Source organism: Giraffa tippelskirchi, chromosome 10 (genome assembly GCF_054371585.1).
Source record: "Giraffa tippelskirchi isolate mGirTip1 chromosome 10, T2T-mGirTip1v1.2.pri, whole genome shotgun sequence".
NCBI classification, from domain to species: domain Eukaryota; kingdom Metazoa; phylum Chordata; class Mammalia; order Artiodactyla; family Giraffidae; genus Giraffa; species Giraffa tippelskirchi.
This window is the reverse complement of record NC_137284.1, coordinates 125,278,608-125,303,598: the sequence shown is the minus strand read 5'-3', so window position 1 is coordinate 125,303,598 and position 24,991 is coordinate 125,278,608. Positions and strand designations below refer to the sequence as shown.

Below are 24,991 nucleotides of genomic sequence, written 5' to 3'. Positions count from 1 at the left end.
AAGAGATTGGAACAGTTGAAAGTTTTGGTCAGGCATAGGCCACTGGCTGGCCTCTGGATGATCTGTCCTGGTCAAGTGTCACTGTCTAACTCCCACCAACTATGGTTAAGAGGGAGACTGTGTCCTAGAGGACTAGGACACTTAAGGGACAGGGGTTATAAGCAAGCAGATTGTAGTAAGCTGTGATCTGGTTAGGCAGTGACAGCATTACTTAAATATTATCTGTCAATAACCAAGAGGTTCTTTAAATGAAAAGCATCATCTTTTTTCATTTTCTCATTTGTGAAAGAGAGGAAGTGACATTTTTGCATTTGCTCTCTGAGTGTTGGATAACTTAACCCTGAGACGGTTAAACGAAATTACAATGCCTTATTATGCATTGGAACCCATAAAATGTAATACTTTTCTAACCAGAATTTTAATATTCACCAGGGTCTTGAAATAATGCTTTATTCTTTGTCTTGCTCTCTGCCTACAGTAGAGTGCTAGAAACATATTTGGAAGTTATTATGACAAGAGATGTAATTTTAAAGAAGAACATCAGTGTAAAGTATGTTAACTAAGTTTTTTGGTGTAATGAGATGCAGCAGAATCATAAAGGAATGTGTTCATTTGTGAAGCAGTGAGTTCCTGTTACATGGAACAGAAGGCAAAGTTCATGTTTACTATTGCAAATGGATATTGTAAATGGATAGTTCTTCATGGATTTTGTTGATTGAATTTCTTTGGCTGATTACAAAGGTACTAAAAACTAATGCAAAGAGAGATCTGATAGCAGGAATTTAACTTTTTTTTTTTGTTTACTTAATTATCCACTTTTGTGTATTGCTAGCTAACTCTAAGCCTATAGACAGACTCTTCAATATACTTATACTCATGAATTCCCTGATTTATTACAGAAAGGGAAAATATAATTTTAGCTTGAATTTGAAGGGAAGTGAGGAGAGTTATAATTTTTAGTCAGTAAAGGTCCACTTTCCCCTGATTTTTTTCTGGCCTCAAAGATATACTAAGTTCAGTTTGTATTTTGAGTAGCTCTCACTTCACATTTTTCCTTTTCTAATATCCATAGGAGGAAAGGAGGAACTGATTCAGGAGCTTGGATGTCTCCTTGTCAGTTTACAGCCTGGAGCCACTATTGAGGAGGTCTGTTGCCAAGAGGCATATTGGGAAGGAGAGAGGTTGAGGGACTGAGATCTTGTCTACTCATTGATTTTGGTGGTCATCTCAGACAAGTAGCCTGGTCTGCTTCATTGTTTAATCTGCACTGTGCAAAAAGAGTTGATGAAAGAGCTGTATTATTTAATACTTCTCCCATGCCAGTGGCTTCATTAATCAGTTTCCAATTATTGTTCCATATACTTCTTGAAGCATGGGCTTCCCTGGTGGCTCAGAAGGTAAAGAATGAGCCTGCAATGCAGGAGACCGCAGTTTGATTCCTGGACAGGGACGTTCCCCTGGAGAAGGGATAGGCTACCTGTTCCAGTATTCTTGGGCTTTCCTGGTGGCTCAGAAGGTAAAGAATCTTCTTGTAATGTGGGAGACCCCAATTTGATTCTTGGGTTGGGAAGGTCCCCTAGAGGAGGGCATGGCAACCCACTCCAGTATTTTTGCCTGGAGAATCCCCATCAACAGAGGAGCCTAGAGGGCTATAGTCCATAGTGTCGCAACGAATTGGACATAATTGAGCGGCTCAGCACAGCACAGGTACTATGATAAAGTTGTAGAAGGCTGCTATGGGCATATATGGTCTGCAGGGAGATCAAAGAACTTTAGGGAAATCAGATGCTGAGATGAATTTTGAAACATGAGAAAGAGTTAATAAATGAAGAGGGTAGGGAAAGAGTATTCTATTGACAAGTAATAGTGTTCTGTGAAGTTATGTGGGTAGGTAACTAGATGGGGTGAATTGCTGCTCCTAACTGTGATGAAGGTTTCTTGAGACTGATGATGGAAAATGAAGGAATAAAAGTCAACAGATTATGTCGACTGCTTTTTCCAAAGATTACGTCTTACATACTTTGCTATGTATAAAATAGATGAATAGTGAAAACCTACTGTAGAGCGCAGGGAAAGAAAAGAAGGTGTGCTCTGTAGGACATCCATTATGTTAACCTTAAAAATACAATCCAATATATACATTAGGTGCAGAAAAATACTGTTTGATCCCACTTATGCAAGATAACTAGAGTAGACAAATTCATAGATTTAGAAAGTGCATTGGTGGATGCCAAGGGTCAGGGGGTGGTGGGGGAGGGAGGAATGGGACTTAGTGTTTAATGGAGACAGAGTTTCAGTTTAGGAAGGTGAAAAATTCGGTAGATAGATGATGGTGAGTGTTGTATAGCAATGTGAATGTACTTAATGCACAGTTAAATATGGTTAAAATAGTATGTTTTATATTGTGTGACTTTTACCACAATAAAAACATTAAAAAAAAAAAAGGCAATTAAGACAGACAGATAGCCACAGTAACTGATTTTGAAACTAAGGTCAGTGTTTCACTTTCCCAGTTGAGAACAGATAGATCAACTGAAATGCATTTTAGGAGAGGGATAAATTAGGAGCTTGAGATTAGTATACACGCATACACACACACACACACACACACACACACACACTACCATATATCTCACACACACACACACACTACCATATATCACACACACACACACACACACACACACACACACTACCATATATAAAATAGATAACCAAGAAGGACCTACTGTATAGCAGAGGGAGCTCTACTCAGTATTCTGTAATAACATATATGGGAAAATAATCTGAAAAATAATGAATTCATGTACCTATATAACTGAATCACTATTCTGTATACCTGAAACACACAACATTGGAATCAACTATACTCCAGTTAAATTGAAAAAAAAAAAAAGATCATGTCTGTATGTTTCATCTGAAGTCTCTAAGTACGTTGCGGGAAATTCTTTTACTGGCCGTTTGTGCTGCTGTGATTTGCATGGCCACTTCCATGGACACAACCCTACATTGTTATCTTATTTTCACTTGCTTGGATCATTATACAAGCCACGCCCTTTCCTCTTCCTGGGACCCCTCTCCAATATATACTCTCTTGAATCTCGAAGAAGAGGTTTGATCAGGTTTCTCTCCTGCTCATGATTTTATGCAAGCTCTGTAAAGTTTATTGATTAAAACCCAGCTTCCTTAACCTGGAAGCTGTTAAAGGATCAAAAGCCATTTTTTTTTTCTGACTGTAGTTTCAGTATTTCCTTTATTTAACCTGTATTCTTATCAATCCATTTATTCTTATCTGATCCATTTATTCAGTTCCCACTCTGCTCTCTCATGGATCCCTTTTTTTTTTTTTTATCTTCCTACACCTTTGTATCTGCAAAGTCTATCTTATCCAGCCAGCCAGATGCTTATCAACCCATTTGAAACCTCTGGTACCCGTCAAAGATCTTGAGGAGCTATCCTTTGCAGGTCTGGGGATTTTCCCAGTGTTTACCTTCTTATTTCCACTTTCATCTAATTATCTGAGTCTCCATTTTATTATCAAATTCCTGGAGATCTGTTGTCTGCCTTTTCCTTTTCTTCTCTCCAATACCTCACTTCTAATGTCACCAATATTTGTATTGCATGCCCTAAGGCAAGTGACAGTTTATCTCTGGTCTTGACCAGATCAGGTGCCTGGACACTTTACCAGAATTCAGGCTAACCATTCCTCTGCCTCCAGTCTAGAAGGATGATTGACCCTAATGCCATGTGCCTGCTGATCTGCTTTGTCATCTGTCCTTCAATAAATATTTACTGATTACCTACTGTCTGCTGAGCACTGGAGACTTAGTGCTGGGCCAAATAGTAGATATGACTCTGTTTTCCAAGGAGGTCAGGAAATGCTTCCTTGAGAATTCTCCAAGGCATGTCACCATCCCTAAGACTGTGTACTAGCTCTGAATTGTGACTAATTCACAGAATATGGCAGGTCTTTCTGAATAATTGTTAGAGAAGGGCTTTTTCTTCTAGCCTTGAGCCTTTAGTCTTGCCCCAGGTCTTTTCCTTAGATATTAAAATATCAACCAGGTTTTGGTGATCTAGTGTCTAATATTTGAATTCTAATATCTACCACTTGTGTTATTTGTTCCTTTATCAAGACCAAGTCTAAGTGACCTGAGGAACTAGGAACTCTTTGTATGTTTTCTTTTGATTCCTAGACGTCAGTGAATACAATTAAAATGTATTCAAAAGCATCTAACTTAGTCTTAAATTTACAATATACACACAATATGGTGTGTGACAGTTTATCTTTGGCCTTGACCAGATCAGGTGCCAGGACACTTTACCAGAATTCAGGGGCAAGTAGGAGTGGTAGAAACATGTTGTGTGGTTTATGTGGTAGTGTTTTGTTAGTATTAAGAATGGTGTGTAATTAAAATTTTAAGAAATAAATTATTTATTTGCTGGTATTTTTTTAGTAGTTAGTATGTGGCAGACACCATGCTAAAAGTTACCATATGTATTACCTCATTTAATAATTTAAACCTTTGGAAAAACTGTCAACACACCTTTCATTGATCCTGTATAGCACTTCCTTGGGCTTTTCACAATTTGGCCTATGGTTTCTTATTCAGACTTACTTTCCACTCTCTTTGAACCCTTGTGACAAACATATTCCTGGCTATTCTGTGTGCTGTATTAGCATATTGTTTTCCTTTCTCTAGAATTCATTGTTTTTAAAATTCTACACTTGGGATTATTATCTCTTCAAGATATTCCAGTCAGTCTACACCGAATATGATTTTTGGCCCTGTTCTTAAATAAAGTAGATGTTCAGCAAATATTAGTTAAACGTCAGATGCTTTGGGTAGATTTGCTAACATCTCATTTATGCTAAGAAGACATTCTAAAACAGCCAAATAATCAATGAGATTTAAGATGGTTCATTGCTCTTCATCCTGCCATCTTAAAGAACTAACCAGAGTGAAACAAACATCCTCTCTAAATCATATAATCATTAAGAATCACTAGTACTTATTTTGAGAACTTTCCATGATTTAAGAAGATTTTAAATTGTGTTTGAATAAAGCAGATTCCAAGAAGTGTAGTATATAGCTGTTTGGACCACTAGGTACTCAGTTTTTTGAATGAGTGGATCCTATGAGATAGACACTATTATTATCATTTTAAAAATGGGATGCCTGAGACACCAAGTTAGATACCTTGCCTGGGTGGCACAAAATAGCAAGCAACAGAGCTGACACCTTAACCGATATGTCTTTGAGGCCTGGCAGTGTTTCCAGCACTGTCAATAGTTAATCCAGATAAAATTCTAAATGGAGTATCAATTCATATTTAATTTCATTATTACTCTTTTCCATGTTACCCATCTAGGAATACCTAGACTCCCAAATATTGTGATTAGTGACTGTAGAAAAATATTAATGTCACTGCTGATGCATGTCATATCTGGTAAAAAGGTACATGTTAAAGTGCCTAAAATCACAGGTTATTTTGTAGAAAAAATAGGACTAAATTTATTTAGAAACAAACTTTCAAAATATGTTTATAAATCTAATGGCTAAAAGCTTTGCTTGAACTTTACAGTACCTTCTCCTCAGAATAATTGAAAAAAAAAATAAAAAACTTCTTCCAAATGGTCAGAGGTTGCTTTTTTTTTTCACTTTTTAAAATGTTACTAAGAACACACATGCCAGATTTCATTTAACTACATTTTTATGGTTCAGTCATTAACCTACTGAAAAAAAGTAGCTTAAATGGAAACACTGACATAAACCTTATTACACTGGCTCCAATGTGTTGCTATCATAAAGTATCCATCTTCTATATGTGTATGTTTTCATAGGATACTATTGAAAAGGTAATGGAAAATTAATGTTGCAATGGAGAATTTGATTCTTTGTATATATATTTAAACACTCAAGCACAGTGCATGTTTACAACATCAAGCAGTTTATTTGGAATTAAGGTTTATCATAAATTTTATGATATTTAAAACATATTTTACAACTGGCCATATATTATTTCTGCTCCCTATTTTGAAGTTTATCTCATTTCTTTGACGAAATATTTGTTATATGCCTCTCCTTGGACTGGTACCATACTACTTATAATAAGTCTTCAATAAGAAAAATAAGTCTTAGGTGATCAATGACACTATCCCTTACAGATCATTTTTCTGATTAAATTTGAAAATGTACTTTGCTATGGTGGGATAGTGTGTCAAATGGTAAAAATAACTGAGCATGAAATAATTTAAAAGATATCATCATCGAAAGGTAGCCTTCTTACTGCTGATGGAAATGTAAATTGATGCTGACGCTGAAGCTCCAGTACTTTGGCCACCTGATGCGAAGAGCTGACTCACTGGAAAAGACCCTGATGCTGGGAAAGATTGAAGGTGGGAAGAGAAGGGAAGGACAGAGGACGAGATGGTTGGATGGCATCACCAATTCAATGGACATGAGTTTGAGCAAACTGTGGGATATGGTGAAGGACAGGGAAGCCTGGCGTACTGCAGTCCATGGGATCACAAAGAGTTGGACAAGACTGAGCAACTGAACAAATAACAGCAGACACTATGGAGAAGAGTATGGAGGTTTCTTAAAAAGCTAAAATAGAGTTACCATATGATCCAGCAACCCCACTCCTGGGTATGTGGCTCTAATTTGAAAAGATATATGCACCCCAATGTTCATAGCACCACTGTTTATAATAGTCAAGACATGAAAGTAACCTAAATGTCCATCAATAGACGAATGAATAAAGATGTTGTGTATGTATACAATGGAATATTACTCAGCCATAAAAAATAATGAAATAATGTTACTTAAAGCAAGACAGATGGACCTAGAGGTTATTATTACTTACTAAGTGAAGTAAGTCAGATAGAGAAAAATATCATGATATCACTTATATGTATATATCACTTATATATATATACGTGTATGTTCTTTTTCATGTTCTTTTCCATTAAGGTTATTATAAGATATTGAATAAAGTTCCCTGTGTTATATAGTAAGCCCTTGTTGTTCATGTATTTATATATAGTAGTGTGAAACGTTAATCCCAAATCCAGATTTAACCCTCTCACCCTTTCCCCTTTGGTAACCATAAATTTGTTCTTTATGTCTATTTCTGTTTTGTAAAAAAGTTCATTTGTATCTTTATTTTAGAGAAGAGTGAAAAAGCCAGCTTTAAAACTCAACATTCAAAAAACGAAGATCATGGCATCTGGTCCCATCATTTCATGGCAAATAGATGGAGAAACAATGGAAACAGTGATAGGCTTTATTTTCTTGGGCTCCAAAATCACTGTGGATGGTGACTGCAGCCATGAAATTAAAAGATGCTTGCTCCTTGGAAGAAAAACTGTGACAAACCTAGAAAGTGTATTAAAAAACAGAGACAATACTTTGCCAACAAAAGTCTGTATAGTCAAATCGATGGCTTTTCCGGTAGTCATGTACAGATGTGAGAGTTGGACCATAAAGAACGCTGAGCGCTGAAGAATTGATGCTTTTGAACTGTGGTGAGAAGACTCTTGAGAGTCCCTTGAACTGCAAGGAGATCAAACCAGTCAAACCTAAAGGAAATCAACCCTGAATATTCATTGGGCGGACTGATGCTGAAGCTGAAGTTCTAGTACTTTGGCCACCTGATGCAAAGAACCGACTCATTGGAAAAGACCCTGATCCTGGGAAAGATTGAGGGCAGGAGGAGAAGGGGACAACAGAGGACAAGATGGTTGGATGGCATCACTGACTCAATGGCCACGAGTTTGAGCAAACTGGAAGATGGAGAAGGACAAGGAAGCCTGCGATGCTGCAGTCCATGGGGTCACAAAGAGTCGGACATGATTGAGTGATTAAACAACAAAACAACATATGTGTGTGTATATCCCTTGTGGCTCAGCTGGTAAAGAATCTACCTGCAACGTGGGAGATTTGAGTTTGATTCCTGGGTTAGGAAGATCCCCTGGAGAAGGGAAAGTCTATCTACTCCAGTATTCTGGCCCGGAGAATTCCATGGACTGTATAGTCCATGTGGTTGCAAAGAGTCAGACATGACTGAGTGACTTTCACTTTCATATATATATGAATCACTTTATTGTATACCTGAAACAGTGTATATCAACTATACTTCAATAAAAAGTCAAACACACATTAAAAATAGATATCCTCCTCCTCCTCCTTGTCCTTATGGCATAGTCAGAGAAACTTCCCTATGTAGTTTTCATAGAGAAGGGAATCAAGGTGTAGGGAATTGAATCAGTAGAGATGGTGACAGGAGTGTGGGAACACCTGCAAGCCTGTAAGGTAATTTCTTTTTATGCATACTTGATAGAGGTGTAGATGTGTGGAACAGTAGTAAATATAGAAGAATTTTGTGATTTGAGACTATAATAACTGTCTTATCAATCTAATTATCTTACCTATCAATTTGTGAGTCTTGAGAAGAAATGAGTACTTTCCCTCTAGACCTAGAGCTTCTACCACATTGTAGGCAGTTTTCAAGAAGGGGGTTGAGAGCACTGATGTTTTGAAGCTGTGTACCTGTTGACAGATTACCTATCTATGCTTCAGCTTTCATACTGGTAAAATGGAGATAATATAATAATAGTGTCTAGCTAAAACGGTTCTTGGGAGGCTTACAAGAGTCATTACATAATAAGAATTCAATAAATTTTACTATTATTATTATTTAAATAGCAAGAAGATTTAAGTTACTTTGAGAAAAGTGACAGAGCAGAGCCAAATAGTCTTGGGTTCTTGTCTTGGTTTCTTATTTGTATTCAGCAAAGCTGTTGTACTCTCTGAGACCTGATTTTTCTTATAAGTAAAGTGGGAATAGTCATACATATTTTGCAGGCTTGTTGAAAGAATATTATGAATGTAAATTACCAAGCAAAGAGTCAGACCCAATACTGAGTGCTTGATGAATGAGGCCATTATAATTATTTACCAAAAAAAAAAAAAAAACCCACAGTAATAATCAGATTGAGTGCCTAAGGACACTATGTCTTTACAAAGTAGCATTACTTTACTCAGGAACATAAAGAACAAAGGTTAGTGTTCTCCAGAATTCATGTAGTTGACATTACCTCTCAGCCAAAAGAAATATATTGCAGAGAAAGTGGTTGTAAATGCTATGTTCTATTTATACATGGTGAGGGTGTTGTGAACTCTGGAGCCACGTTTTAAATATCTTGTGTGTGAGGGCTTTCTTGTTTCTTACCTTATAAAATGTTCTTGTTTTAAATGTCTCGAAGTACATGTAAACATATATAAGCTAGCCCCAAATACTCATAATAAAATAAGCGAAATCTTCTAGACCAGACCATTTTCTTTCTTTTTCACTGTTTTATTGTAATCCTCCTATCAGGATTTCATTTTTGATCTTAAAATCACAGAATTTAATAGCTGGAAGGGATCAGTCTAACACCCTTAATTTGTTTGTCAGGGATCTGTGACCGGACCGGAGAAGGCGATGGTGCCCTACTCCAGTACTCTTGCCTGGAAAATCCCTTGGACAGAGGAGCCTGGTAGGCTGCAGTCCATGGGGTTGCTAAGGGTCGGACACAACTGAGTGACTTCACTTTCACTTTTCACTTTCATGCATTGGAGAAGAAGATGGCAACCCACTGCAGTGTTCCTGCCTGGAGAATCCCAGGGACGGGGGAGCCTGGTGGGCTGCCATCTATGGGGTCACACAGAGTCGGACATGACTGAAGCAACTTAGCAGCAGCAGCAGCATGACCTGACAAGTTGAAGTGATTGCCTAAGACCGTATAGTAAGTTAGTAGCAGAATCCCGGTCTCTTGTCTCAAAGACATATTCAGGCATGAGAAATGACACTGGATCAAGACAGAATTGAAGCTATTATTATTTAGGAGTGGTGGTACTGGGGCCCTACAAAGTGTAGTCCGCATATGTGTGTGACAGTCAGCATATGACTGAAAGAAAAGATTGGATAAGACTGGTGCTGGGGACCCTTATCTGGTGGCAGAGGCTGACCCATACATTCTAAGGGATCTTATGATCTCAGTTATGGTCAAGTAATATTATCTAAGGGCTTCCCATGTAGTACTATTGGTAAAGAAACCACCTGCCAATGCAGGAAACATAAGATACATGGGTTTGATCCCAGGGTTGGGACTATCCCCTGGAGGAGGGCATGGCAACCCACTCCAGCATTCTTGCCTGAAAAATTCCATGGTCAGAGAAGCCTGGCGGGCTATAGTCCATGAGGTCACAAAGACCTGGACACGACTCAAGTGACTTAGCACACAAGTAGCATGCAATATTATCTACGGATGTCAGGTTGAACCAGAAAGGCAAGCATCAGGTAAATACCTCAGCAGTGGGCTGTGAAAAGAAGAGAAGTGAAAAGCAAAAGAGAAAAGGAAAGATATACCCATTTAAATGCAGAGTTCCAAAGAATAGCAAGGAGAGGTAAGAAAACCTTCCTCAGCAGTAAATATAAAGAAATAGAGGAAAACAATAGAATAGGAAAGACTAGAGATCTCTTCAAGAAAATTAGAGATAGCAAGGGAACATTTCATGCAAAGATGGGCTCAATAAAGGACAGAAATGGTATGAACCTAACAGAAGCAGAAGTTATTCAGAAGAGGTGACAAGAATACACAGAAGAACTGTACAAAAAAGATCTTCATGACCCAGATAATCACGATGGTGTGATCACTCACCTAGAGACAGACATCTGGAATGTGAAGTCAAGTGGGCCTTAGGAAGCATCACCACGGACAAAGCTAGTGGAAGTGATGGCATTCCAGTTGAGCTATTTCAAATCCTGAGAGATGATGCTGTGAAAGTGCTGCACTCAATATGTCACCAAATATGGGACACTCAGCAGTGGCCACGGGACTGGAAAAGGTCAGTTTTCATTCCAATCCCGAAGAAAGGCAATGCTAAAGAATGCTCAAACTACCACACAATTGCACTCATCTCACACGCTAGTAAAGTAATGCTCAAGATTCTCCAAGCCAGGCTTCAGCAATATGTGAACCGTGAACTTCCAGATGTTCAAGCTGGTTTTAGAAAAGGCAGAGGAACCAGAGATCAAATTGCCAACATCTGCTGGATCATTGAAAAAGCAAGAGAGTTTCAGAAAAACATCTATTTCTGCTTTATTGACTATGCCAAAGCCTTTGACTGTGTGGATCACAGTAAACTGTGGAAAATTCTTCAAGAGATGGGAATACCAGACCACCTGACCTGCCTCTTGAGAAGCCTGTCTGCAGGTCAGGAAGCAACAGTTAGAACTGGACATGGAACAACAGACTAGTTCCGAATAGGAACGGGAGTATGTCAAGGCTGTATATTGTCACCCTGCTTATTTAACTTCTATGCAGAATACATCATGAGAAATGCTGGGCTGTAGGAAGCACGAGCTGGAATGAAGATTGCTGGGAGACATATCAATAACCTCAGATATGCAGATGACACTGCCCTTATGGCTTCTTGATAAAAGTGAAAGAGGAGAGTGAAAAAGTTGGCTTAAATCTCAACATTCAGAAAACTAAGATCATGGCATCCGGTCCCATCACTTCATGGCAGCTAGATGGGGAAACAGTGGAAACAGTGGCTGACTTTATTTTTCTGGGCTCCAAAATCACTGCAGATGGTGGTTGCAGCCATGAAATAGACAGCATATTAAAAAGCAACGACATTACTCTGCCAACAAAAGTCCGTCTAGTCAAGGATATGGTTTTTCCACTTGTCTTGTATGGATGTGAGAGTTGGACTGTAAAGAAAGCTGAGCACCGAAGAATTGATGCTTTTGAATTGTGTTGGAGAAGACTCTTGAGAGTCCCTTGGACTGCAAGGAGATCCAACCAGTCCATCCTAAAGGAGATCAGTCCTGGGTGTTCATTGGAAGGGCTGATGTTGAAGCTGAAACTCCAATACTTTGGCCACCTGATGCGAAGAGCTGCCTCATTGGAAAAGACCCTGATGCTGGGAAAGATTGAGGGCAGGAGGAGAAGGGGACAGTAGAGGATGAGATGGTTGGATGGTATCATCAACTCAATGGACATGGGTTTGGGTGGACTCCGTCAGTTGGTGATGGACAAGGAGGCCTGGCATGCTACAGTTCATGGGGTTGCAAAGAGTTGGACATGACTGAATGACTGAACTGAACTGAACTGAATTGAGTGGGGTAAAAATTTCAAAGTCAGAAAAACTACAAGAAGGCTTTGCTAGTTCATAGCCTGAGGTAGTTGCTTATCTTTCAGTGCTTCAATTTCCTCTACAGAACTTGATTATACTGTTGTTCAGCTTCTAGGTGGTGTCTGACTCTTTGCAGCCCCATGGACTGCAGCACGCCAGGCTTCCCTGTTGCTTCGCTATCTCCCGAGTTTGCTCAAATTCCTGTCCATTGAGTCGGTGATGCTATCCAACCATCTCATCCTCTGCCACCCTGTTCTCCTTCTACTGTCAATCTTTCCCAGTATTAGGGTTTTTTTCAGTATGTAGGCTCTTCATATCAAGTGGCCGAAGTATTGGAGCTTCAGGTTCAGCATCATTCCTTCTAATGAATATCCAGGATTGATCTCCTTTAGGATTGATGGGTTTGATCTCCTTCCTGTCCAAGGGACTCTCAAGAGTCTTCTCCAGCACCACAATTTGAAAGCATCAATTCTTTGGTGCTCCACCTTCTTTATGTTCCAACTCTCACATCCGTATATGACTAATGGAAAAATCGTACTTTTGACTGTACAGACCTTTGTAGGCAAAATGATGTCTGCTTTTTGATACACTGCCTAGGTATTAGACATAATATTATCTGCATTATAGTTGTGCTGATAAACAAGATAATTCATGAAATGAATTTAGCATAGAGTCTGTCATGAGTAGTAATCAGTAAAGAGTAGTCATCACTATAATCCCAAGTGATCAGGCTCTTTGAAGCGTGATATCTGTTACAGGGAGAAAATCTATCCCTTGTGAAAGTGCTTAGGAAACTTTCTAGGTTAGTAGGTTCTCAGAGTCCTATCAAAGTCACTCTCAATTTAGAATAACATTCCAGTCTGAACAGATAAATGGGGTACTTAGTAGAGAAATTGAGGCAGAAACAGATTCCCCGAGCAGGGCAACAAGGTGGGTATTTAGTATTTTTAAGGAATGCAGCATAGGGAATATTGTGCTTTCCTGTGTTTGCAAGTGAGCCGGGTACATCTCAGACTCAAGAGATTCAGAGTGTAAGACAAATTTCACTGACTGTCCTGACTAGATTCAAAGATCGTTGGTGGCCTTCCCTCCTGGTTAGTATCTATTGTTATTAGCTACTTTAAAACTTACTCATGGTTAGTAAATATCTTCTTTCAGATATGGCATTTTCTTTTTTTTTTTTTTTTTCAGATGTTCATGCTTTATTTAAGGCAAAAAAAAAAAAAGCAGCAGATTACAAAGTGGTTGCGAGAGCTATAGTCTACAAATCTACAAAGAGTCTATTCCAAAAGCTCAGAACACATACACATATTCATATGAAAGCCTGGCATTTGCCATTACAAATTCCTGGAATAACACAACCACTGTGCCCTTTGTCCTAGTGAGTTGGTCTTTGTAACCAGGGAAACAGCCCTGGTTCATGATCTGAAGAAATATTGGAGAGTTAGTCCAGCTAAAGATAACAAACAGGGTTACATTGTCTTGTGGGTACATGGTGATCTCTCTCTCTTTTTCCCTGGTTTTATGATTTTGACAATCAGCAATTGGTTTTCATCCACATTGTTTGTAGGTTTTTGCCTGTTTTTTACAAAAATTTATTTATCTATTTTTTTTACTTTATAATATTGTATTGGTTTTGCTATACATTGACATGAATCTGCCATGGGTGTACATGTGTTCCCCTTCCAGAACCCCCCTCCCACCTCGCTCCCCCTCCCATCCCTCTGGGTCATCCCGGTGCACCAGCCCGAGCACCCTGTATCATGCATCGAATCTGGACTGGCGATTCGTTTCACATATGATAATTTACATGCTTCAATGCCATTCTCCCATATCATCCCACCCTCGCCCTCTCCCACAGAGTCCAAAATACAGTTCTATACATCTGTGTCTCTTTTGCTGTCTCGCATACAGGGTTATCTTTATCGATTTACTAAATTCCATATATCTACTTTAGTATACTGTATTGGTGTTTTTCTTTATGACTTACTTCACTCTGTATAATAGGCTCCAGTTTCATCCACCTCATTATAACTGATTCGAATGTATTCTTTCTAATGACTGAGCAATATTCCATTGTGTATATGTACCACAGCTTCCTTACCCATTTGTCTGCTGATGGAAATCTAGGTTGCTTCCATGTCCTGGCTATTATAAACAGTGCTGCAATGAACATTGGGGTACATGTGTCTCTCTTAATTCTGGTTTCCTTGGTGTGTATGCCCAGCAGTGGGATTGCTGGGTATATGGCAGTTCTATTTCCAGTTTTTTGAGGAATCTCCACACTGTTCTCCATAGTGGCTGTACTAGTTTGTATTCCCACCAACAGTGTAAGAGGGTTCCCTTTTCTCCACTCTCTCCAGCATTTATTGCTTGTAGACTTTTGGATAGCAGCCATTCTGACGGGCGTGAAATGGTACCTCATTGTGGTTTTGATTTGCATTTCTCTGATAATGAGTGATATTGAGCATCTTTTCATGTGTTTGTTAGCCATCTGTATGTCTTCTTTGGAGAAGTGTCTGTTTAGTTCTTTGGCCCACTTTTTGATTGGGTCATTTATTTTTCTGGAATTGAGCTGCAGGAGTTCCTTGTATATTTTTCAGATTAATTGTTTGTCCGTTGCTTCATTTGCTATTATTTTCTCCCATTCTGAAGGCTGTCTTTTCACCTTGCTTATAGTTTCCTTTGTTGTGCAGAAGATTTTTAATTTTAATTAGGTCCCATTTGTTTATTTTTGCTTTTATTTCCAATATTCTGGGAGGTGGGTCATAGAGGATCTTGCTGTGGTTTATGTCAGAGAGTATTTTGCCTAAGTTTTCCTCTAGGAGTTTTGTAGTTTCTGGTCTTACGTTTAGATCTTTAATCCATTTTGAGTTTATTTTTGTGTATGGTGTTAGAAATTGTTCTACTTTCATTCTTTTACAAGTGGTTGACCAGTTTTCCCAGCACCACTTGTTAAAGAGATTGTCTTTTCTCCATTGTATATTCTTGCCTCTTTTGTCAAAGATAAGGTGTCCATAAGTGTGTGGATTTACCTCTGGGCTTTCTATTTTGTTCCATTGATCTATATTTCTGTCTTTGTGCCCGTACCATACTGTCTTGATGACTGGCTTTGTAGTAGAGCTTGAAGTCAGGCAGCTTGATTCCTCCAGTTCCATTCTTCTTTCTCAAGATTGCTTTGGCTATTTGAGGTTTTTTGTATTTCCATAAAAATTGTGAAATTATTTGTTCTAGTTCTCTGAAAAATACCATTGGTAGCTTGATAGGGATTGCATTGAATCTATAGATTGCTTTGGGTAGTATACTCATTTTCACTATACTGATTCTTCCGATCCATGAACACGGTATATTTCTCCATCTATTTGTGTCCTCTTTGATTTCTTTCACCAGTTTTTTATAGTTTTCTATATATAGGTCTTTTGTTTCTTTAGGTAGATATATTCGTAAGTATTTTATTTTTTTTGTTGCAATGGTGGACGGAATTGTTTCCTTAATTTCTCTTTCTGTTTTCTCATTGTTAGTGTATAGGGATGCAAGCGATTTCTGTGTGTTGATTTTATATCCTACAGCTTTACTATATTCAATGATTAGCTTTAGTAATTTTCTGGTGGAGTCTTTAGGGTTTTCTATGTAGAGGGTCATGTCTAGATATGGCATTTTCTAAAGACTTTTTGTTGTTGTTTTGTCTTTGCTGCTCTAAAATGAATTTTTAATTGATGCGGTGAGTGCCTACAGCTTTTTTCACAGTTAGTTTTAAAATGCTGCTCTATGTGTCAATAAGACCATTTAAAAATCTATTTGAACTCCAGAAAGACAGAAGACATTTCATTTCTATTAGCCCTCTCGTTTCTCCCTTTATCCACAAGATTATAAGCTTTTATGTTAGACTTTTGAGAGTATATTATTCATATTTGTCTCCCCATGCCTAATATATTATTCAGAAGTTATGATAGGTGAATGTTAGACACGTACTGAATGAATGAATGTTGGTGGCTTGAACAAATATTCTGGGACAAACAATAACTTACTAACTTTTGGATGTTTTGTGGCATGTGCTGAATGCTCTTTTAGTTTTCTTCATAAGAGCACCTATTTTAGCAAATAAAATAACATCTATGAAGTTCTTTATAAATTATAATATGCTCTGCTAAAAGAAGGCCTTGTCACTAATTTGTATGATTATCTTGGGAACCTGGAAAGACCACACCCTCTGAGTAAGGACCCAAGTCTAGGAGTAAGGACAGTACTGAAATAGACCAACCTTAACAAAGCCAATTCTTGATGAGATCAAGGTGAGCTTTCAAGTAATTCAGCATGCTTGTCAACACTCAACAGAAACATTGCAGGATTTTATAGGAAATTAACATAATCCAGAGTTTTTGAAATGTAGGCTTTATAATGTTTAGCAGATACATTTGTAGATATGTGAAAAAGCTAGAAGAAATGACTGATAAGAAAGATTAAAATAATCAACTGAATCAGACACAGAGATGATCCAAAAACTGAAATTAATAGACAGGGACTTCTGTTTGCTGTCCCGTGGATCTTGTGGAATAGTATTGGGTTAACCAAAAAGCTCATTCAGGTTTTTCTGTAACATCTTGTTGAAAAACTGGAACAAACTTTTTGGCTAACCCAAATAGCACACCACCCAGCTCTCTCTCTCTCTCTCTTTTTTTTCCCCTCGGCATCCTTTGGAGTATACTGTGTCCTGTAAGTTCTCTGAGACAAGTGAGATGGAAACCTTGTCCCACAGGCAGCCTCTTGAAAATCTTGCACATTGGATGTACATTTTGGTCTTCTTTTTTGCTCTCTAGTAGGAAGCCAGCAGCTGGGAGATTTTTCCCAATAATGATGCGATGGATGAAGGGGTATAGAAAATGAGTGCCACAAATTTTCTTATTGGCTTTGATGTGGCTGGTTTCACACTCACCTCAGGACCTGGGATTCAGGAGCCTCTTAACCATTTTCTGGATTTCTTAGAAAGGGAATTGGTCTATACATTGTTGTTGGGTGAAGAGGGTCTGGGGCTTCCTATTCTGCCATCTTGTTGATGTCATCCCACATCCCACCCGATGAGATCTTAGTGATTCATCCCTATTACTGCTTTATTAACTGTTATTATTAATAAGTGTTTTATAATTATAATATTGTTTTAGACTCACTCATATATATTAATAGTGTTAATAGTGTTTTACAGTAGTGTTTTAGATTCACTCATATATTTTTGTCTCACTATTCCCTTTTGTATCTCATTCTTTCTAGGTTTAATGTTCTTCTTTATAAAGCATATTTTTTAAAGAAATTGCTTTGGTGAGGATCTGGTGATGATAAACTCTCTGACTTTATTAGTCTGAAAATGACTTTTTTTCAAGATTATTCTTTAAGAATATTTCAGTTAGGTATGCACTGTTTACAATAGCCAGGACATGGAAGCAACCTAGATGTCCAGCAGCAGATGAATGGATAAGGAAGCTGTGGTACATATACACAATGGAATATTACTCAGCCATTAAAAAAAATACATTTGAATTGGTTCTATTGAGATGGATGAAACTGGAGCCCATAATACAGAGTGAAGTAAGCCAGAAAGAAAAACACCAATACAGTATACTAATGCATATATATGGAATTTGAAAAATGGTAGCGATAACCCTATGTGCGAGACAGAATAAGAGACACAGATGCATTGAACAGTCTTTTGGACTCTGAGGGAAAAGGTGAGGGTGGGACGTTCTGGGAAAATAGCACTGAAACATGTATATTATCATATGTGAAACAGAACACCATTCCATGTTCGATGCATGAGACAAATGCTCGGGGCTGGGGCAATGGGATGACCCAGAGGGATGGGATGGGGAGGGAGGTGGGAGGGGGGTCCAGGATGGGGAGCACATGTGGACCCATGGCTGATTCATGTCAATGTATGGCAAAAACTACTGCAATATTGTAAAGTAAAAGAAAAAAAAAAGAAGAAATCCTATGTTGACATCATTTCTATATCTCAGCACTATCCCCTGACTTATATTATTGCTCTAGAGGTTTCTGCTACCAGTATAAATGACATTGTTAAAAATGACAGATAACTGCTTGGATGATTTTAATATCCTTACTTTTTTTTGATATCCTTCAGTTTTATTCTGGTTTATTTAGATGTACATTTCTTCTTATTTATGCCATTTGGGATCCATTGAGCTTATAGAATTAATTCTGGATATTTCTCAGACATTATTTTTTCATATATAGCTTTTCCGATATTTTCTCTATTCTCTCTATCTATAACTCCATTTGAATGTTTTAATTTTAACCTCCTTGTCTCTTGCTATCACTTTTATATTTCTGACCTCTTCTCTATATGCTGAATTCTAACTAGTTTTTAAAAACCTCTATTCCAGGCAACAATTCTCCTTTCAGATTTCAGATAAGCTCTGTAACCTGCCCATGCATACTAAGTTACCTTAGTTGTGTCTGACTCTTTGCAACCATATGGACTATAGCCTTTGTCTCTGAGATTCTCTGGCAAGAAAACTGGAGTAAGTTGCCATCCTGTCCTCCAGGAGATCTTTCTGACCTAGGGATTGAACCCACACATCTTACTTTTTCAGCATTGGCACATAGATTCTTTACCACTAGCACCACCTGGGGAGCCCGTAATCTGTTCATTGAGTTTTGAATTTTAATTGTATTTTCATTTTTAAAAAGTCTATCTTGTTCTTTAAAAGGTATACCCTTTTTTGAGGGTAAGTTATATTTTTTTCACGTTTGAATCTCTCCATCATTTAAAACTTATTTTAGCCATGGTTATTTTATATTTTTTATCTAGAAACACCATTAGTTGAATATCTTGTGATTCTAATTCTGGTCTTTGTTGTTTCTGCCAACTCCTGCTCATGGAAACTTATTTTCTTGTATATTGTGTATGTTGGATTGTAGACTCAAAGATAACTGGGCTATCTCAGTGTAAATACCTTTCAACTTAACTTGAGTCCTTCTAAGTTGGGTTTGTATTTACTTTTTGCATAGAATCCTAAGGGACCTAATGGAAAGCAGGGGCCATTTTTTGGCTTTTGCTATTCAGACCCTACCCATAGATTTGAACCTCTTTAGGGAAAAACTGGGAGAAGGAAATGGCAACATGCTCCAATATTCTTTTCATACTGTTCATGGGGTTCTCAAGGCAAGAATACTGAAGTGGTTTGCCATTCCCTTCTCCAGTGGACCACATTCTGTCAGACCTCTCTGTCCGTCTTGGGTGGCCCCAGACGGCATGGCTTAGTTTCATTGAGTTAGACAAGGCTGTGGTCCATGTGATCAGATTGGCTAGTTGTCCGTGACTGTAGTTTCAGCCTGTCTGCCCCTTGATTCCCTCTCTCAGTGCCTACCTTCTTACCTGGGCTTCTCTTACCTTGGACGCGGGGTCTCTCTTAATGGCTGCTCCAGCAAAGCGCAGCCGCTGCTCCTTACCTCAGGCATGGGGTAGGTCCTCTCGGCCACCAGTCCTGACCTCCAGCCTGGGGTAGCTCCTCTTGGCTGTGCTCGTGGCCGCCTAGCTCTTTTGCCATCGCAGCCGCCGTGCTCATGCACCGTCTAACCTGAAATGTTAGGTCCATGAATTAAGGCAAATTGGAAGTGGTCAAACAGGAGATGACAAAAGTGAACGTCGACATTCTAGGAATCAGTGAACTAAGATGGACTGGAATGGGTGAATTTAACTCAGATGACCACTATATCTACTACTGTGGGCAGGAATCCCTTAGAAGAAATGGAGTAGCCATCATAGTCAACGAAAGAATCCAAAATGCAGTACTTGGATGCAATCTCAAAAACAACAGAATGATCTCTGTTGTTTCCAAGGCAAACCATTCAATATCATGGTAATTCAAGTCTATTCTCCGACCAGTAATGCCAAAGAAGCTGAACTTGAACAGTTCTATGAAGACCTACAGACTTTCTAGAACTAACACCCAAAAAAGATGTCCTTTTCATTATAGGGGACTGGAATGCAAAAGTAGGAAGTCAAGAAACACCTGGAGTAACAGGCAAATTTGGCCTTGGAGTACAGAATGAAGCAGGGCAAAGGCTAATAGAGTTTTGCCAAGAGAACGCACTGGTCATAGCAAACACCCTCTTATAGCAACACAAGAGAATACTCTACACATGGACATCACCAGATGGTTGACACCAAAATCAGATTGATTATATTCTTTGTAACCAAAGATGGAGAAGCTCTATAAATCAGCAAAAACAAGACCGGGAGCTGACTGTGGCTCAGATCATGAACTCCTTATTGCCAAATTCAGACTGAAATGAAAGTAAGTGGAGAAAACCACTAGACCATTCAGGTATGACCTAAATCAAATCCTTTATGACTACACGGTGGAAGTGAGAAATAGATTTAAGGGACTAGATCTGATAGACAGAGTGCCTGATGAACTATGGACAGAGGTTTGTGACATTGTACAACAGACAGGGATCAAGACAATCCCCATGGAAAATAAATGCAAAAAAGCAAAATGGCTGTGTGAGGAGGCCTTATAAATAGCTGTGAAAAGAAGAGAAGCGAAAAGCAAAGGAGAAAAGGAAAGATATATGCATTTGAATGCAGAGTTCCAAAGAATAGCAAGGAGAGAAAAGAAAGACTTCCTCAGCGATCAATGCAAAGAAATAGAGGAAAACAATAGAATGGGAAAGACTAGAGATCTCTTTAAGAAAATTAGAGATACTAAGGGAACATTTCATGCAAAATGGACACAATAAAGGACAGAAATGGTAGGGGCCTAACAGAAGCAGAAGATATTCAGAAGAGCTGGCAAGAATACACAGAAGAACTGTACAAAAAAGATCTTCATTACCCAGATAATCACAATGGTGTGATCACTCACCTAGAGCCAGACATCCTGGAATGTGAAGTCAAGTGGGCCTTAGGAAGCATCACTATGGACAAAGCTAGTGGAGGTGATGGAATTCCAGTTAAGCTATTTCAAATCCTGAAAGATGATGCTGTGAAAGTGCTGCACTCAGTATGCCAGCAAATCTGGAAAACTCAGCAGTGGCCACAGGACTTGAAAAAGTCAGTTTTCATTCCAATCCCAAAGAAAGGCAATGCCAAAGAATGCTCAAACTACCGCACAATTGCACTCATCTCACACGCTAGTAAAGTAATGCTTAAAATTCTCCAAGCCAGGCTTCAGCAATACATGAACCATGAACTTCCAGATGTTCAAGCTGGCTTTAGAAAAGGTAAAAGAACCAGAGATCAAATTGCCAACATTCGCAGGATCATCGAAAAAGCAAGCTGCTGCTGCTGCTAAGTCACTTCAATCGTGTCCAACTCTTTGCGACCCCATAGATGGCAGCCTCCCAGGCTCCTCCTCTGTGAAGCTCCAGGCAAGAACACTGGAGTGGGTTCAAAAAAGTAAGAGAGTTCCAAAGAAACATCTACCTCTGCTTTATTGACTATGCCAAAGCCTTTGACTGTGTGGATCACGATAAACTGTGGAAAATTCTGAAAATGGCATACCAGACTACCTTACCTGCCTCTTGAGAAGCCTGTCTGCAGGTCAGGAAGCAACAGTTAGAACTGGACATGGAACAACAGACTGATTCCAAATAGGAAAAGGAGTACGTCAAGGCTGTATATTGTTACCCTGCTTATTTAACTTATATGCAGAGTACATCATGAGAAATGCTTGGCTGGAGGTAGCACAAGCTGGAATGAAGATTCCTGGGAGAAATATCAATAACCTCAGATATGCAGATGACATCACCCTTATGGCAGAAAGTGAAGAAGAACTAAAGAGCCTCTTGATGAAAGTGAAAGAGGAGAGTGAAAAAGTTGGCTTAAAGCTCAACATTTAGAAAACTAAGATCATGGCATCTGGTACCATCACTTCATGGCAGATAGATGGGGAAACAGTGGAAACAGTGTCTGATTTTATTTTTCTGAGCTCCAAAATCACTGCAGATGGTGATTGCAGCAATGAAATTAAAAGATGCTTACTCCTTGGAAGGAAAGTTATGACCAACCTAGACAGCATATTAAAAAGCAGAGACATTACTTTGGCAACAAAGGTCCGTCTAGTCAAGGCTATGGTTTTTCCAGTGGTCATTTATTGATATGAGAGTTGGACTATAAAGAAAGCTGGGCACCAAAGAATTGATGCTTTTGAACTGTGGTGTTGGAGAAGACTCTTGAGAGTCCTTTGGACAAGGAGATCCAGCCAGTCCATCCTAAAGGAGATCAGTCCTGGGTGTTCATTGGAAGGACTGATGTTGAAGCTGAAACTCCAATACTTTGCCCACCGATGCAAAGAGCTGACTCATTGGAAAATACTCTGATGCTGGGAAAGATTGAGGGCAGTAGGAGAAGGGGACAACAGAGGATGAGATGTTTGGATGGCATCATCGACTAGATGAAGGTTGGTTTGGGTGGACTCCGGGATTTGGTGATGGACAGGGAGACCTGTCGTGCTGTGGTTCATGGGGTTGCAAAGAGTTGGACTCGACTGAGCGACTGAACTTAACTGAACCGGTATTCTTGCCTGGAGAATCTCATGGATGGAGGAGCCTGGTAGGCTACGGTCCATGGGGTCGCTAAGCGTTGGACATGACTGAGCGACTTTACTTTCACTTGTCATTTTCATGCATTGGAGAAGTTAATGGCAACCGACTCTAGTATCCCTACCAGGAGAATCCCAGGGACAGCGGAGCCTGGTGGGCTGCCGTCTACGGGTTCACACAGAGTCGGACACGACTGAGGGGTCTTAGCAGCAGCAGCAGCAGCAGGGAAGAACCATGATTTACATTATTCAGAAAAGTCTTTTTTTCTCCCATCTTTTCTCATGAAGTAGATCTTTCTTATTTATACTTTTACTGATAGAGTAGCCTTTTATGTTTTCCAACTTTATGGTTGTGTTAGCAACTTTGAAAAATTTAGGACGAGTTTGGAAGCGTGTCAGTGTTACAGAGAGGATTCCTGTAGAAGTCATGGTTGAATATCTGGGAGTGAGTGAGGTCACAGAGTTGAAGGAGAAGAAACAGAGGGTGACTCAGGAGAAAGGCACAGGAATCCCACAGAGTAAGAGGAATTGGGATTGGAAGGAAATAAGACTGTATAGTTTCTCTCCAGGGTAAAACAGGAGAGTGTGGTTGGGGGCGAGGCAAGGAGATCAAAAAAAGTGAGGACTTTGAGGAGACTTCCCTGGGGTCCAATGGTTAAGACTCGGTGCTTCCACTGCAGGGGACGCTGGTTCCATTCCTAGTTGGGGAACATTTTGTAGAACTAGGATCCTGCATGCAGAACAATATGGCAAAAATGTAAAAATTTTTTTAAAAGTGAGGACTTTGAGAAAAAAATGTTGTGATTAAGATGTCATTTGAGAGTAGTTTTGATGAAGTGCTGAATGGGAGTCATCCAGACATAAAAGGGAGAAATGAATGAATGGTAGGGAATGGAAGCAGAGAGGGACAACTATCTGAGAGCAAAATAGTTTGTCATATACAGTTAGGTAATTAAAAACTGATTATTAATTTAACAGTGTGTGGAGAGAAGTTCCTGAAGAACTTAAATTATTTGGTCTATGCAAATGTCATTCTTTGCTCAGAACACCTGATAAATAAGATTTCATGATCATTTTTTTAAAAAACCACCCTCTCTAAATGATTCAGTTCAGTGCAGTCTCTCAGTCGTGTCCGACTCTTTGTGACCCCATGGACTGCAGCATGCCAGGCTTCCCTGTCCATCACCAACTCCTGGAGTTTACTCAAACTCATGTCCATCGTGTCAGTGATGCCATCCAACCATCTCATCCTCTGTCGTCCCCTTCTCCTGCCTTCAATCTTTCTCAGCATCAGGGTCTTTTCCAGTGAGTCAGTTCTTTGCATCAGGTGGCCAAAGTATTGGAGTTTCAGCTTCAGCATCAGTCCTTCCAATGAATATTCAGGACTGATTTCCTTTAGGATTAACTGGTTTGATTAGCTATCATATTTAAAAAAAAGAACAGAACTTTGTTAGATGGAAAATACAGATTAAGGTAAAATAAATCAGCATTCTCTTTGTGTTTAGCCAAAGCCTTCTCTTAGAGCCTTGCAAACATAGTTTATTTTTGAGGGGATAATGTTAAATCAGGTTTTAAATAAAGCAGTTAATAAAGCAGTGTTAATGACACTAACACTGAAGAAAATGAAAGATCACAGCCTATAGATTCTTCTGGATGTCATCAGGGTCCTTGCTCCTATATAGGTCAATCAGTTTGCCCTGCCTTCTTCAAACTTTTCTTTGGAACAGTCTTCTGGGAGGAATTAATTGGTATTCTTACCAGAAAATATTTCATCATCAAACTAATTTGGGAAATTCTGTTTTTTTTTAATTGAAGGTCCTTTTTTGAGATTCATAAATTTTCTAGTACTTTAAGGATTTTGAAAAGTAGGATAAAAAAGCTGTTGAATTTGCATTTCCCAAACTTATTTGCGTGAAGAGAAGTTTTGTTTGTGTCACCACACACACAGGAGAAAGAAAAAGAGAGGGAAGATTGTTATTAACATACTATGGAACAGGGCTTTGTGAAACTAATTTGGGACATGCTGGCTTAAAATCTTCAGTTTTAAGAAAAAAATTTTTCAAATGAGTATAAGGTCCTCCTAATATGTCAGGCCCTGTGCAAAGCAAATAGATCATAAGTCTATAAGATATAGACCCAGCCTTCTTTTTTTTTAAGTCTTTATTGAATTTGTTACAATATTGCTTCTGTTTTATGTTTTGGTTTTTTGGCCTCAAGGCATGTGGAATCTTAGGTCCCTGA

At 38.9% G+C, this 24,991-nt stretch overlaps 1 protein-coding gene across 24 annotated transcripts in view; it reads left to right on the top strand.

Moving 5' to 3' along the window:
• SUGCT (succinyl-CoA:glutarate-CoA transferase) overlaps positions 1 to 24,991 on the top strand; it is a 714,763-nt gene that overhangs the window by 228,545 nt on the left and 461,227 nt on the right. Inside the window, exon 10 of one of the 24 annotated variants that reach the window (XM_081537414.1) lies at positions 7,176 to 8,975. The exons of the other annotated variants lie outside the window; for them this stretch is intronic. Within the exon in view, the coding sequence (XP_081393540.1) occupies positions 7,176 to 7,508 (333 nt within the window). The 3' untranslated portion in view covers positions 7,509 to 8,975. Of the gene's footprint in view, positions 1 to 7,175; positions 8,976 to 24,991 lie in introns of those variants that run through there. 24 annotated transcript variants of the gene reach the window in all.